At 41.1% G+C, this 15,334-nt stretch overlaps 1 protein-coding gene across 17 annotated transcripts in view; it reads right to left on the reverse strand.

Moving 5' to 3' along the window:
- Positions 1 to 15,334, reverse strand: part of ADD1 (adducin 1) — a 65,819-nt gene that overhangs the window by 37,185 nt on the left and 13,300 nt on the right. For all 17 annotated transcript variants that reach the window (XM_063457705.1, XM_063457708.1, XM_063457707.1 and 14 more), the window contains one exon: positions 3,777 to 3,990. In XM_063457705.1, coding sequence (XP_063313775.1) covers positions 3,777 to 3,971 — 195 coding nt within the window. In that variant the 5' untranslated portion in view covers positions 3,972 to 3,990. The remainder of the gene's footprint in view (positions 1 to 3,776; positions 3,991 to 15,334) is intronic.

A 15,334-nucleotide genomic window follows, 5' to 3' on the forward strand; every position in this document is an offset into this window, starting at 1 on the left:
AATGGTTAACCACTGCCCTACACAAATCAATATCAGTTTGGAACTTAAATGATTTGTGAACATTACAATATTACAGATTTAAGGCCAGTCATACATACCAAAAGATGGCAACCAATGTTATTAAAAATACTTTAATTTTAACTCTGATAAAATGATTGATTGCAGTTTGAAAATATGACATTCATACATTCTGGGCATGAGCCGAATGTGTTCAGTGTATAATGGCAAATCCAGCCACACTTGCAGTTTTCACAAAAAAAAAAAAGTAAATTAAAGCGCACTGTCATGCCAAACTTACCTTTCTTTAATCGATTCCTCTTCTCTCCCTCTGTCAGGATCTGTTCTTCATTTCATCCAGTCTGCGCTAGCTTTCTATAAAACATAACACAAAGTAGGGACTACTTTGTCTTATGGAGGTTCCCACGCCTGACCACCTATGACCAGAGGAGGAACAAAGTGTGCTCCATTTCCAGGGGGGGGGGGGGGGTCAGAGCAATTTTTCCACAATTCTCATTTCTGTTTCCTCTGTGATCTTGTAATGCTTCCTGTCAGTATTCCCAGCCGCTTAGTAGATAGCTCCCTAATACCGTGGGAACTAGGGAGTTATCTATCAATAGTCTGAAAGACCTAAATTGGTCTTTCAGCCAAATTTACGAATATGAAGGAAAGATTACTTAGTATTAGTAAGTTCTGCCCCTACTCGCTATACTGAGAGTAGGGGCATGTCTAGTAAACAGCGACTTTTCCCATGCTGTGTAAAATGACAGAGCACTTTGGTTGGATTTCAAGCCAACAAGAGTGCTGTGACAGGTAAATGTAAAGACTTGCCTGTCAGAGCACTGATTGGTTTAAACCAATCACAGCGCTCTGAGCCTAGTTGCAGGGCGTTGGGAAAGCTTTATAAGCCTTTCCCTGCCCTGCGGGGCTCATTCTGCGTCGTGCACTCCATGTGGGGGGAGGGGAGGAGTACTAGGGTTTTGTTTTTGTTCTAACAGTGAGCAGCTACTGGTTGCTCTCTGTTTACTAGACATGCCCCTACTCGCAGTATAGCGAGTAGGGGCAGAATTTACTAATCCTAAGTAATATTTACTTCGTATTCGCAAATTTGTCTGAAAGACCAATTTAGGTCTTTCAGCCTTTTGGTAGATAGCTCCCTAATACCGTGGGAATTAGGGAGTTATATACCAAGTAGCTGCAAGATGCAGCCGCGGCACGAATGGGATCGGAGTTTCATTCATTAGAATGAAATTCCGATACGAACAAAGTCCTGAATTGCGTCTTAACATGAATGAACAAACTGTTCTCATTCTGTTTGGACACAATTCGATAGTTGCGCAGGTGTTCTGTCTAAGTGACAGGACGTTAGGTAATACTGACAGGAAGCATCACAAAACTTGAGCAGACAGGAAGAAATTAACAGATCCTGACAGATGAAGAGAACAGGAATTGATTAAAGAAAGGTAAGTTTGGCGTGACAGTGCCTCTTTAATACATTTTATATAGTACAAATTAAACCTTGGTGTACTATGTACTTTTCATGCTTGCAAGCATTTGTTTTGTTTTCCTTTTAATTTCTTTTCAAATAATTTTTATTAAAGTTTAAAAATGTTGTATAACAAGTAATAATCAAAACATTGTATTAGGGGTAGGAAAGGAAGGGTAACTTGGACATGGGAAGGGGTATCCATCCATCATTGAAATAGGCATAACAATGTATATGGCAAAAATGTTGTACATCAATGCACTTTAACAATAAATATATCAAAGAGCATAAACGGTTATGATTTTTTCTTCCCATTTATCCCAATTATATTTTAATATTGGGAAACCATGCACATTAGCTCTAAGCGATAATTTGTGTGCCTAGTTTTCTAGAATCAAATTAAAAACTTCTATGAGAGATGGAACATTTTGGGACTTCCAATGTCTAGGTAAACAGGATGTAGCAGTGATCAGAATGTGGCCTATGATTATTTTATCTGATCTATTAACGGACTCCAGGAGTTTTTTAAATAAGGCTAGTTCCGAAGTTAAAATGCTAATGGTTCTGTCCACTTTAATAATTAGATCATGCATCATTTTCCAATATTTAGTTAATTTGGGGCAGAACCACCAGATATGGGCCATATTGCCCACCCCCACAGTCTCTCCAACACCGGTCAGAATACATATTGTTCATGTTGTGCAATCTAGACGGAGCCAGGTACCAGCGATATAAAATTTTATAACGATTTTCAAAATGGTTGGTGCAATACGAAATACCTTTTAAACTTTTTAAAAAACCGAACCATTCTTCTAAAATCATACTGGGCACCCAACTCCGTCTCCCATGACAACATAGGTTTTAATTTAACTAAGGGCTTAGCATTATAAAACAAATAACATAAGGATATCATACCTTTACTAGCGGGGCTGTTTTAAAAAAAAAAAAAAAAAAAAAAAAAAAACCCTCTCTCTAAAGGAGATATCTCAAGTGATTTATAGTTTGTATCCGTTTCAGGTACCTGGTATCGTTTTTTCAATTTGTCAATGATTAGCATACATTTGTTAATCCATACTTAAGCTTCAATTTTTCCAAAGAAAGAATAGCATTGTCATAAAAAAAATTATCCAGATTAGTTATAGAGCAATCCTTCAACAGTTTTATTTTTAAGGATGGTATATAATCTTTCAATAACTCAATAGGTCCTTTTAATTTCTGATCTGGTATGTGTTTTAAACAGACTTAAAGGGAGATGACCTAAAATGAAGTAATCCTATGGACATAGCTTAGCCTTGAATAAACCTAATTAGGGCAGATGTCACAAAGCAAGGTTTTGCTAGCCTATTAGTCTAGCAGATTAGTTAAAATTATAAAACAAATTCACACAGTAAATTGTTTATGCAATAGGTCAGTAAATTTCATTAGACATTGTTATGAACAGTAGGCATTATTCACTTGATCACAAACTATGGATGAGAGAGCGAATTGTAAATTTAAAGCTAAATAGCCAAATCACAGACATTTTTTTAATTGTTTTTTTTTTTTTTAGAATATATATATATTTTCATTCCTCATGTCTGGCCCCACCCCTGATCCACCTCCTTGGCTGACATCACAATTGATGGTCCCATAGCAAAGCATTGGATTGGCTGTGATTTTTAATTTTGATAGTGTAACAGTCTCACAAAAACTGGGAGCGACTGTACAAATAGTTTCCTTGTACCATAACTCGGTGAAGATAAATTCAAGAGGCAGCAACTGCCAAGAGCACCTGTCTAGCAAAGTCTTCTCATTGAGCTGTATTGAGTCTGCGATTGGACAGCCACAGAAATTGTAGGCGGTGTTCGAAGGGGAGGGTTTGCAAAGGCAGCAGAAAAGAGAACTGCAGGTTTTGCAAGCGGGTTTTAATATTTTTCCAATGAAAACAAAATGCTAATAAAATTCATGCAAGTTCTTATTTGGGGCATATCTACTTAACAGTGTTTTATTTATTTTATACTTGGGTAGTGGACTGTCCCTGTAATTGTGATGTCAACCAAGGGGGTGGATTAGGGGTGGGGCCAGACATGAGGAACACAGCGCGTCTCTGGAAAAAGGTGAGTAAATCAACTTTCTAACAAGAGGTAAGGGAGGCCAACCACCTAAACAGTAGTCTTCGAACTATAGTGTCAGGAATACACTTGTGTTCCTGACACCATAGTGCCCCTTTAACATTCAAACACCAGCCCCCCACCCCCTTTCCCCAAAAAGTACATAATGACTGTTTAATAACACATGGAATAAAAACACTTACGGGGCTCTGCAGTATCATTGAGACCCTTTTCTTTTGCTCCATCATATTGAAGTCTTGGCGAAGGTCCGGTGCCATGTTTCTCTCCCGCAAGTACTCCGGATTGTTTTCATCTACTCGATCAAAATATTTCTCTTTGTGAGGAGCATTTGTTGGAGGTGGTGAAGTTACCACCCCGGCACCTGAATCACCATTCATTGCACGCCCTTATGCTGCCCTACACAGAAAAAAGGAAGGCAGCAGATTTTAAGTTCTGGACAAAAAAAAAGCAATGAAAACTGAATTCCCCCCCATTTAAAAGTAAACTTACTGCAATTCGCCAAAAACGCAAGAAAGATGACAAACAAATCCACACACAGTCCGCTGTTTTTGACAGCCTGTATGCACTATACACGCTCTGTAATTCTGACAGTCAGAAAATAAAACAACCCCAACAAATTAGCATGCGAGGAATGTAGTTTTAACGCATACCAGTGCAAAACATGACCTGAAGGTCATTACAGTCAAGAATACTAAATTAACCAGCAGTCTGCATTAGGCAGGTTTACACCTGTCATACAACAAATATATAGAACAAAGACTGAAATAAGCAAATGTTTTACTTTATTGCATTAATGACTTGGCACACAAAGATGAGAGGAAGTGGCCTAATAAACCAAATACAGGATTTTGCACTTAAAAATGTTCAGGAATTCAAAGCGAATTTGGAATCTAAGGCCAAAATTGCCAAACTGGTAGCACAGTTGCCTTACAACTTTTTCCAGTTTTGCTATTTTGCCCTCAAATTCCAAATTCACATTAAATTCCCAACAAATTTCACCTGAAATCTTAATGATCTCAGCCAATCCAATAGGAAAGGCAAAACTCCACACTGCGACAATCAGCATCTCCTCAGAGATGAATTGAATCAACGCATTTCTATGGGGAACATTCAGTGCCTCCATGCAGAGCATGGAGACGCTAAACGTAGGTCCTGCGCACTGTACAGCACTGACCTAGTATGCATCTGTAGAGGCTGAGTGACTGTCACTAGAAGTGCTACTAAGCAACAATGTAAATGCTGTTTTTTTTCTCTGAAAAGGCAGGGTTTACATTGAAAAATGTGCAGGGACAGGTTATAGACACAAGAACAACCACATTAAGCGGTATACTATACATTAAGCTGTAGTGGTTCTGGTGACTATAGCGTCCCTTTAAGAATTGCACATTTTACATTGAAAAGCCTGGCTCCTAACTTCATTTGCTGGCTCCTCGATTCCAAGCAAATTTGTCAAGCCCTGCTTTGAGACACGTTTAAAGATAGACTACAAAATATTCTAGAAGAATTCCAAGGATATCACCAGAGCACTTAGCATTCTAAAAATCCATGTTTACAAAAAACATATGAGTTGTCTGTAAATAGGTGAAAGAAAGTTAAACAATTTGTTGGATGCCCAGACGTCAACCACCAAAGTCAGTATATCATAGTAAAACATATGTTCCATATTAAAGGGACACTATAGTTCTCAGAACCACTAAAACTAAATGTAGTTGTTCTGGTGTCTATACCTGTCCCTGCATGCTGAGCACTGTAAACTCTGCCTTTTCAGATAAAAAGCAGTGTTTACATTCCTGCCTAGGAACACCTCTAAGGGCAGTCACTTAAGACAGCCACTAGAGGTGGTTCCTGGGTCAGTGCTGCACAGTGTGCATCACTGGCATTCAGAGTCTCCATGCTATGCACAAAGCCGACGAACGTTCCCTATAGAGAAGCAGTGAGTTTAATGAAACTCTATGAGGAGATGTGCAATAACCTCCCAATGCTTTCCAAGATTGATGATCTACGCCATAGTGGCAGAAACAGCCACAGCGAGACATGTCCGGCGTGGGTGGAAATGTATGTTTAAATACCGTTCCCATGCGATCTGAGGGGTGCTGGGGACCCAAACAGTTAAATACTATATAGTGTCAGAAATACATGTTTATAGTTCAAAGGGACACTATAGTATCAGGAATACAGAGTACCACTGTTATTAAGAGTCAGAAATGTGTTTAACAAGCAAATATGTACAGGCTAGAAAGATAAAGAAGATTTACTTTTCTTTTAAACTATACATGCTGGTAGTGAATATAAAATCACTAAAGAGAAGAAGAAAAAAAAAAAAAAAAAACACAATAGGTAGGAAACTTGCTTTTGACAAAGCATCTTTCTCTTACGCCCAAGATCTGAAGTAAAACGGCTGACGTAGAGGAATTTTATTATTAATATTAAATTGGGATAATGGCAAACATTATCTAAATGATCAAAAATTACATATTACACAGCATTATAATCCAATTAAAGAACTTACAATTAAACCTTAGAATGCCTGAATGCACCTATTGCATGAACTACATTTGTAACAAGAAGTTTATTAACCCCTTAAGGACCAAACTTCTGCAATAAAAGGGAATCATGACATGTCACACATGTCATGTGTCTTTAAGGGGTTAAATCTTTTTCTTGACAAGTGAGTGTACATTTGTACAAGGGAAACTAAGCATCAAAATAACTTTAGCCTAATGACATGATTTGGGGGTATAGATCACGCACCTGCAATCTCACTGCTCAATTTAGATTGGAATAACTTTAAGCAGCCCTAGCGACCCCACTCCTAACCGTGACTTACACAGTCTCCCTACACACTTCCTGTAAAGATAAATCTGTTTGAACCTCCTTTATTGCGTGTATTTTTTTTTGAATAGTCTGCTCTATTGATAGCCTGCTTGAGCCTCCTGTGTTCAATTACTTGAGTAGCAGATAAAATTTAAAATAAACACACTGTGCTCTATGATGTGATTGAAATTGAAAATCATTTCATGGGGGCTGTGTAGGATGCATAGACAGAAACAAAAGTGATTGAAATCCTAAATGACAGAATATAACCGTAAGACAGCAGGGGTGTGATCAATACACAGAAAAAAAAACTATTTTAATATATTATGTGTGTCAGTGTGTTTAAAGTGACACTGTAGGCACCCAGATCACTTCAGCTCATTGAAGTGATCTGGATGCCAACTCCCATCACCCTTAACCCTGCAAGTGTAATTATTGCAGTTATTATAAACTGCAATATTTACCTTGCAGTGTTAAGTCCTCCTCTGGTGACTGTCTACATTCTTGGACGACTTTTGGTAGTCTAAACAACGCTGGACATCCTCACACTATGCATGAGGACCTCCAGCGTCGCTGGAATCCCCATAGAAAAGCATTGACTCAGAACACTGATTGGTTGGCTTAAAATCCAACTAGAACGCACTGTCATTTTACACAGTGTGGGAAAATTCCAAAGAACTTTCTCACGCTGTGTAAAATAACTAGCACTCTGATTGGTTGAATTCAAAGATTTATAAGCCTTTTCCCGCCCTGCGGAGCTCAGTCTGGCCGGGTGAAGATGGATTCATTTTTTAGCGTCGGATTTTGTTTTTGCGCACAGGTTTTTTTTTTTTTTTTTACAAGTTTGACGGGTATTTTTATTTGGCCTTTTTGGGGGCAGAAAAATGAAGATTTTAGAGAAGGAAAAAAAAAAAAAGACATCAAATGGTAAGTTAACTTTTTTTTTTATCTCCCCCCTCACTATTTAGGGTGAGGGGGTTAGGTACGGGTTTATTAACTTGTTTTGGGTGGGGGGACAATTTCATTTAGGGCCCCCAGGGGTGGGGGCGGGAGAGGAGGACAATAGGTCCCCCCCATTGTTATTTATGGCCCCCACCTGTCGCACAGGGGTGGGAGGACAATAGGTCCCGAACATTGTTATTTATGGCCCCCACCCGCTGCTCAGGGGTGGGGGGGACACAATAGGTTATAGGCTGGGGTCCCCCCTTCAGTTTAATAGCCCCCACTCGCATGGCGAGTTTTTTTTTGTTTTTGTTTGTTTCTTTTTTAACACTGAGCAGCCACAGGCTGCTTCCTGTTTACTAGACATGCCCCTACTCGCGATATAGCGAGTAGGGGCAGAATTTACTAATACCAAGTAATCTTTACTTAGTATTAGTAAATTTGGCTTGAAGACCAATTTAGGTATTTCAGCCTTTTGGTAGATAACTCCCTAATTCCCACGGTATTAGGGAGCTATCTACTAAGTGGCTGCAAGATGCCTCCGGGACACGAATAGGATCAGAGTTTCATTCATTCTAATGAAATTCCAATCCGAACAAAGTCCCAAATTTCTCTGACCACCAGAAATAGAGCACACTTTGCTCCTCCGCCGGTCAGAGATGGTCAGGTGTAGGAAACCTACTTTGTCTTATGTTTATTAGAAAACTAGAGCAGAAAGGATGAAATGAAGAACAGATCCCAACAGGGGAGAGAAGAGGAATTGATTAAAGAAAGGTAAGTTCGGTATGACAGTGCCGCTTTAATGATTGGTTCCTTCTAAAATATGGAAAGCAGATGTGTCTGGAATCCTGCAAAACCTCTATCCACACAAAAGTAGAAAAAAAAATTAAAGGGACACTATAGTCACCTGAACAACTTTAGCTTAATGAAGCAGTTTTGGTGTATAGAACATGCCCCTGCTGCCTCACTGCTCAATCCTCTGCCATTTAGGAGTTAAATCCCTTTGTTTATGAACCCTAGTCACACCTCCCTGCATGTGACTTGCACAGCCTTCCATAAACACTTCCTGTAAAGAGAGCCCTATTTAGGCTTTTATTGCAAGTTTTGTTTAGTTAAGATTTTCTTATCCCCTGCTATGTTAATAGCTTGCTAGACCCTGCAAGAGCCTCCTGTGTGTGATTAAGGTTCAATTTAGAGATTGAGATACAATTATTTAAGGTAAATTACATCTGTTTGAAAGTGAAACTAGTCTTTTTTTCATGCAGGCTCTGTCAATCATAGCCAGGGGAGGTGTGGCTAGGGCTGCATAAACAGAAACAAAGTGATTTAACTCCTAAATTAAAGTGAATTGAGCAGTGAAATTGCATGGGGAATGATCTATACACTAAAACTGCTTTATTTAGCTAAAGTAATTTAGGTGACTATAGTGTTCCTTTAAGAAAAGAGGGAAAGAAAAAGGGGTAGAAAGTTTGGGGGGGTGGGGGGAGGAGTCATTTACAGAACACAACTGGAAGAAACCAAGCTTGATAAAAAAAAATATGAAAGGTCAGTGAATTATAACTATAATATAGGTTAAAAAAAAAAAAAAACATACATGCATTGGTATATAAGTGACAGATTTTCAACTTTTTGGAAAGTGACATAATGCATTGTCTCTCTACTCTGAAAAACAATACAACAATAAACAGATCATTCAAAATGTACATGCCTTTGGGTGAAACATAATTAAACTTGTAAACTCTAGTGTGATGTGTATTTTCTGGTTATTCGTTTTACACTATAGTCACCAGAACAGCTACAGATTATCGTATTTGTTCAGGTGAGTATAATCAGACTTTTTGCAGTGTGCAACACTGCCATTCAGTGTCTCCACGCTCTGTATGGAGACACTGTACTTTCCTCATACATTTCTATTAGGAGATGGTGATCAGCCAGGGCTGTGTTTGGCTTGTGCTGGCTGTGTCCCTGATCTGCTTCCTTCACAGTCTTAGCCAATCCAATGTTTTCCTATGGAAAAGCATTGTCATTGGCTTTGAATAACACTTCTGGTGATGTCAGCCTGGCAGGCAGATCAGGGCAGAGCCAGCAGCAGCAGACTGGAACAAAATTAAGATTATTCACTTATGTGTGAATTTAAATCGAATTCCAATTTAAGATCAAAATAGCTAAAATGAAAAAATTCTCTGAACCAGCTATGCTCAAACTTGGCTACTTTGGCTTAAAATTTGAAATTCACTAGGAATTCTCACTGAGCGATTAAATACAATCACAGCATAAGATAAATGCCCGAAAACCAGAGTCAAAACTCATTTGTGGGAGTGTGAAAGCTTGCCTTTTCTGAGCAGTTAAAATTAACCACTTGCCCCTCGTTCTAAACCTGCAATTGAAGACATTTCACCATGCAGAAATTATGTTTAAAATGTAGGGTTCAAGTGCCTCCAGTAGCTTTCATTGACATAGCCAGGTCAAATTCTGCTATACCAATCTGATTTACGCAGCACAGCGTTTTGTTGCACATGCGAACTAGCATCCCAATGCTTTCCTATGATGATCTCGTCTGAGGAGGCGGGCTAGCCATTGAGCGAGCAGCACAGTGTGGGATAAAAAGGATAAGGAATACCTTTTTAACCATTGCTGGTGATGACCAGTCACCAAAGCGGTGACTAGCACACTACAGTGTTCGGAATATACATTTGTATTCCTAACTTTATAGTGTTCCTTTAAGAAGGCTCTCTCAACATTTATATTATGTTTAAACAGTTCCAGTACATAATATGCCAGAAAGCATTTGAGAAAATGTTAAAATAATTCTGAGGGGTCGGAGTCTGACCTGTATGGCAGTCAGACGTGCAGAGTATGAGCACCTCACGAAACTAACAAAACTAGCCCCAACAGGGGAAATACAGGGAGTGCAGAATTATTAGGCAAGTTGTATTTTTGAGGATTAATTTTATTATTGAACAACAACCATGTTCTCAATGAACCCAAAAAACTCATTAATATCAAAGCTGAATATTTTTGGAAGTAGTTTTTAGTTTGTTTTTAGTTATAGCTATTTTAGGGGGATATATGTGTGTGCAGGTGACTATTACTGTGCATAATTATTAGGCAACTTAACAAAAAACAAATATATACCCATTTCAATTGTTTATTTTTACCAGTGAAACCAATATAACATCTCATCATTCACAAATATACATTTCTGACATTCAAAAACATAACAAAAACAAATCAGTGACCAATATAGCCACCTTTCTTTGCAAGGACACTCAAAAGCCTGCCATCCATGGATTCTGTCAGTGTTTTGATCTGTTCACCATCAACATTGCGTGCAGCAGCAACCACAGCCTCACAGACACTGTTCAGAGAGGTGTACTGTTTTCCCTCCTTGTAAATCTCACATTTGATGATGGACCACAGGTTCTCAATGGGGTTCAGATCAGGTGAACAAGGAGGCCATGTCATTAGATTTTCTTCTTTTATACCCTTTCTTGCCAGCCACGCTGTGGAGTACTTGGACGCGTGTGATGGAGCATTGTCCTGCATGAAAATCATGTTTTTCTTGAAGGATGCAGACTTCTTCCTGTACCACTGCTTGAAGGTGTCTTCCAGAAACTGGCAGTAGGACTGGGAGTTGAGCTTGACTCCATCCTCAACCCGAAAAGGCCCCACAAGCTCATCTTTGATGATACCAGCCCAAACCAGTACTCCACCTCCACCTTGCTGACGTCTGAGTCGGACTGGAGCTCTCTGCCCTTTACCAATCCATCCATCTGGCCCATCAAGACTCACTCTCATTTCATCAGTCCATAAAACCTTAGAAAAATCAGTCTTGAGATATTTCTTGGCCCAGTCTTGACGTTTCAGCTTGTGTGTCTTGTTCAGTGGTGGTCGTCTTTCAGCATTTCTTACCTTGGCCATGTCTCTGAGTATTGCACACCTTGTGCTTTTGGGCACTCCAGTGATGTTGCAGCTCTGAAATATGGCATCTTGGCAGCTGCACGCTTGACTTTTCTCAGTTCATGGGCAGTTATTTTGCGCCCTGGTTTCTCCACACGCTTGTTGCGACCCTGTTGACTATTTTGAATGAAACGCTTGATTGTTCGATGATCACGCTTCAGAAGCTTTGCAATTTTAAGAGTGCTGCATCCCTCTGCAAGATATCTCACTATTTTTGACTTTTCTGAGCCTGTCAAGTCCTTCTTTTGACCCATTTTGCCAAAGGAAAGGAAGTTTCCTAATAATTATGCACACCTGATATAGGGTGTGGATGTCATTAGACCACACCCCTTCTCATTACAGAGATGCACATCACCTAATATGCTTAATTGGTAGTAGGCTTTCGAGCCTATACAGCTTGGAGTAAGACAACATGCATAAAGAGGATGATGTGGTCAAAATACTAATTTGCCTAATAATTCTGCACTCCCTGTATACTCTCAGACAGTACCCAAGAGACTAAGCAACTGTCCCTGCATGCGGTGAGGCTGTCTCATGCCTTTCTGGAGCCTTCTCACAACTCGTGGTTTGGAGTGTATCGAGGCCTAAGCCTGCAGTGATCCTTGGAAAGGAGAAATGGTCGATCCCCGGCCTGGACCTGCTAACGTCGGCAACATTTGAAGCGACTGCACTGTTACCTTCCCCCCCCCTGGACCGGTGGGAGTTATCCCAGTCCCCCATTGGGAGAGCAGCACCGAATCCAGCTAAGAGACTCTGATAATCTGGGAGTCTCGCCACCGAGGCCTGGCCTAAGAGATGGCTACTGGAATGAGGCCTACAGGTACGCATGAACCTGTAGTGCCTCCCATACCATGCTGAGAGAATTAACCAGGCCTTCGAGCGATTCTGGTCGCAATTCTGGGCCAAAGTGCAATCACGCACAGAGGGCTCAAACTCGACTGAAAGCTCCCTGCCCACTAATCCAGGACAAACGAAAATGCTACGGTCGGCTTTGGGAGGCACTACTGCGACATCACCTGCAGTAAAAGTGCGGGAACAAGCAGCAAAATCCAAGATCCAACAGGCTACTACTAAACAAACCCTTAGACTGCGACCTCAGCCGATATGTCATGCAGCTATCCAGGAGGCACGGAGGCAGAGTGTGAGGAAACGGAGGAAGCTCCAATAACCAAGCAGACACCCTGCCGCCCACCAACACTTACCTGGGCCTCAGTCCACTGGAGGGTACCTGCCCAAGCACAGCCCACACTCTCGGGACAAATTTCCTCAGGGACACGCTCGATCTGCAGGGAACAGATCCTGAGCCGCTGCCCGGAACATTAAAGGAGAAGGATCAATGATGCAGACCTAGATAACCGGCCAGGGGGGATCCCACACTCAACTCCTGCTTCACAGAGCATCCGGTCATCCACAACTTAACAAACTGGACTAATAATCCTGAGCCCACTACTAGTTGCCATACAGTTAGCTCCTACCTATGTGCACTGTTCTCATTTTTATTATGTTTTGCCTTACCTATTATTTTGTGAAGTATAAACTCGGAGGAAGGCCTCAAGGAAACCTCTCTAGCTAAGATGTACAGCTACTGTTTATTTTCCATTTCTAGTCTTAGTATAAGCGAGTCAAAGCACCAAGCATAGTTTAACTACTCATTGATTGCATTTATCTTGTATGCATTAATATAAAGCTGTGCATGGTCCTTATGGCACTTACTGCTCAGAATTCTTGTTCAGCTAGCGTGCTAAGTAGCACGTAAAAGTTCTCACAATAGACATAACTTGGTATCAAATGTTTTCATTAGTTACTTTTTAATACTTTTTTCTTTTTAGTACTTTTGTCTAGTTTTGCTTCCAGAATGGCTACACGTAATTTGATATTTATTCTAGACATACTGGACTAGCATGATTTACTCAACAAAAAACTAAAATTTGTGCACGTAATTTAAATGCCATGCCACTGTCATAACATGTTTGAAAATGCATTGTTTGCCCCGCTGTCGTGGTGATGCAAGCTTTTTTTTGTATATTATCTGCACAACAAAAATAAAGCATTTTTAAAAATAATTCTGATATTTTGTTTGCAAGCAAACTAACTCTTGCAGGGTGCACTTCCAGCATCAATTAGTGATAAACACAACAAATAAAGTTGTTACAAAATACAGTGGTTCTCATCCTGTTTGTTTTTTTGTTTTTTTTTGGGCGGGGGGGGGGTCTAAATTGTTAAAACTTACTGGTAAATCCCCAACAAATCCAAGTTTGTAGAATATCCATGTATTATCCTGTTGATTTCTTCTGATTACTGGCCATGTTTGACCAAAAAAAAAAAAAAGGCCATTATGTTGTAAATATGCAGGTATTCATAAACCTTTACGTTGACACACAAAACAGCAAGATATCGGTTTATGGAAATGGTTTTAGACACTATGTGATATTCAGGGATTCTATGGACACTGGCAGATGGCACAGAGATATGTATATTAATGAAATGAATTGGAATCCTAAATTGAGATGCAAGTAGATTTTCTGCTTGGGTGTAACAGCTGCTGTCTGCATGTAGCCATTTATAGCAAATCAAAATAGAGCCCATTCCTTCCCAGGGCCTAAGAATAACAAATAAAGTGCGTAATCCGGGTGTAAAAAAAAAATATATAGTGAAAGTGATGCAGAAGTAGAATTTGACAGCAGAAACTGCATTATCTAGTCTGAACATTTGCTAGCTAAAAAAAAATATGCAAGTCAGTTTAGTTTTGATTTTGAATTTTTGCTCAGTACCACACAATCTCTGTTCCAAGCTCTCTTGGACACTATATCATTACTCTGCCACCTCTGCTAGAAAACTATACTTCAAATTATTTTCTGACAAGATGCCTTTGTTTTCCTTTAACTTTAATGTTTAGGAGGTTCGTGCTCACGCAGCTACTTCACGCTCATACAAGATACCTCCCAATTCCGGCATCCTGAGTGGGAGGGAGGTAAGCGGGGCTGACATGCAAGAAAATGTACAAATTGTGTGCTGAACAGAATTACCGTATTTTTCGCACCATAAGACGCACCTCACCATAAGACGCACCTAGTTTTTAGAGGAAGAAGCCCAGAAAACAATATATTCTGAACAAACTGTCCCATAGTGTTTCTTACTATGGGACAGTTTGTTCAGAATATTTTTTTTTCTCCCCTGTCCCATAGTGTCCCCCCTCCCCATAGTCTTCATCCCCCCTTCCCCTCCCCATAGTCTTCATCCCCCCTTCCCCTCCCCATAGTCTTCATCCCCCCTTCCCCTCCCCATAGTCTTCATCCCCCCTTCCCCTCCCCATAGTCTTCATCCCCCCTTCCCCTCCCCATAGTCTTCATCCCCCCTTCCCCTCCCCATAGTCTTCATCCCCCCTTCCCCTCCCCATAGTCTTCATCCCCCCCTTCCCCTCCCCATAGTCTTCATCCCCCCCTTCCCCTCCCCATAGTCTTCATCCCCCCCTTCCCCTCCCCATAGTCTTCATCCCCCCCTTCCCCTCCCCATAGTCTTCATCCCCCCCTTCCCCTCCCCATAGTCTTCATCCCCCCCTTCCCCTCCCCATAGTCTTCATCCCCCCCTTCCCCTCCCCATAGTCTTCATCCCCCCCTCCCCTCCCCATAGTCTTCATCCCCCCCTCCCCTCCCCATAGTCTTCATCCCCCCTCCCCTCCCCATAGTCTTCATCCCCCCTCCCCTCCCCTCCCCTCCGTCTTCATCCCCCCTCCCCTCCCCTCCCCATAGTCTTCATCCCCCCTCCCCTCCCCTCCCCATAGTCTTCATCCCCCTCCCCTCCTCATAGTCTTCATCCCCCTCCCCTCCCCTCCCCATAGTCTTCATCCCCCTCCCCTCCTCATAGTCTTCATCCCCCTCCCCTCCCCTCCCCATAGTCTTCATCCCCCCTCCCCTCCCCTCCCCATAGTCTTCATCCCCCCTCCCCTCCCCTCCCCATAGTCTTCATCCCCCCTCCCCTCCCCTCCCCATAGTCTTCATCCCCCCTCCCCTCCCCATAGTCTTCA

Source organism: Pelobates fuscus, chromosome 6 (genome assembly GCF_036172605.1).
Source record: "Pelobates fuscus isolate aPelFus1 chromosome 6, aPelFus1.pri, whole genome shotgun sequence".
Classification (NCBI taxonomy): Eukaryota; Metazoa; Chordata; class Amphibia; order Anura; family Pelobatidae; genus Pelobates; species Pelobates fuscus.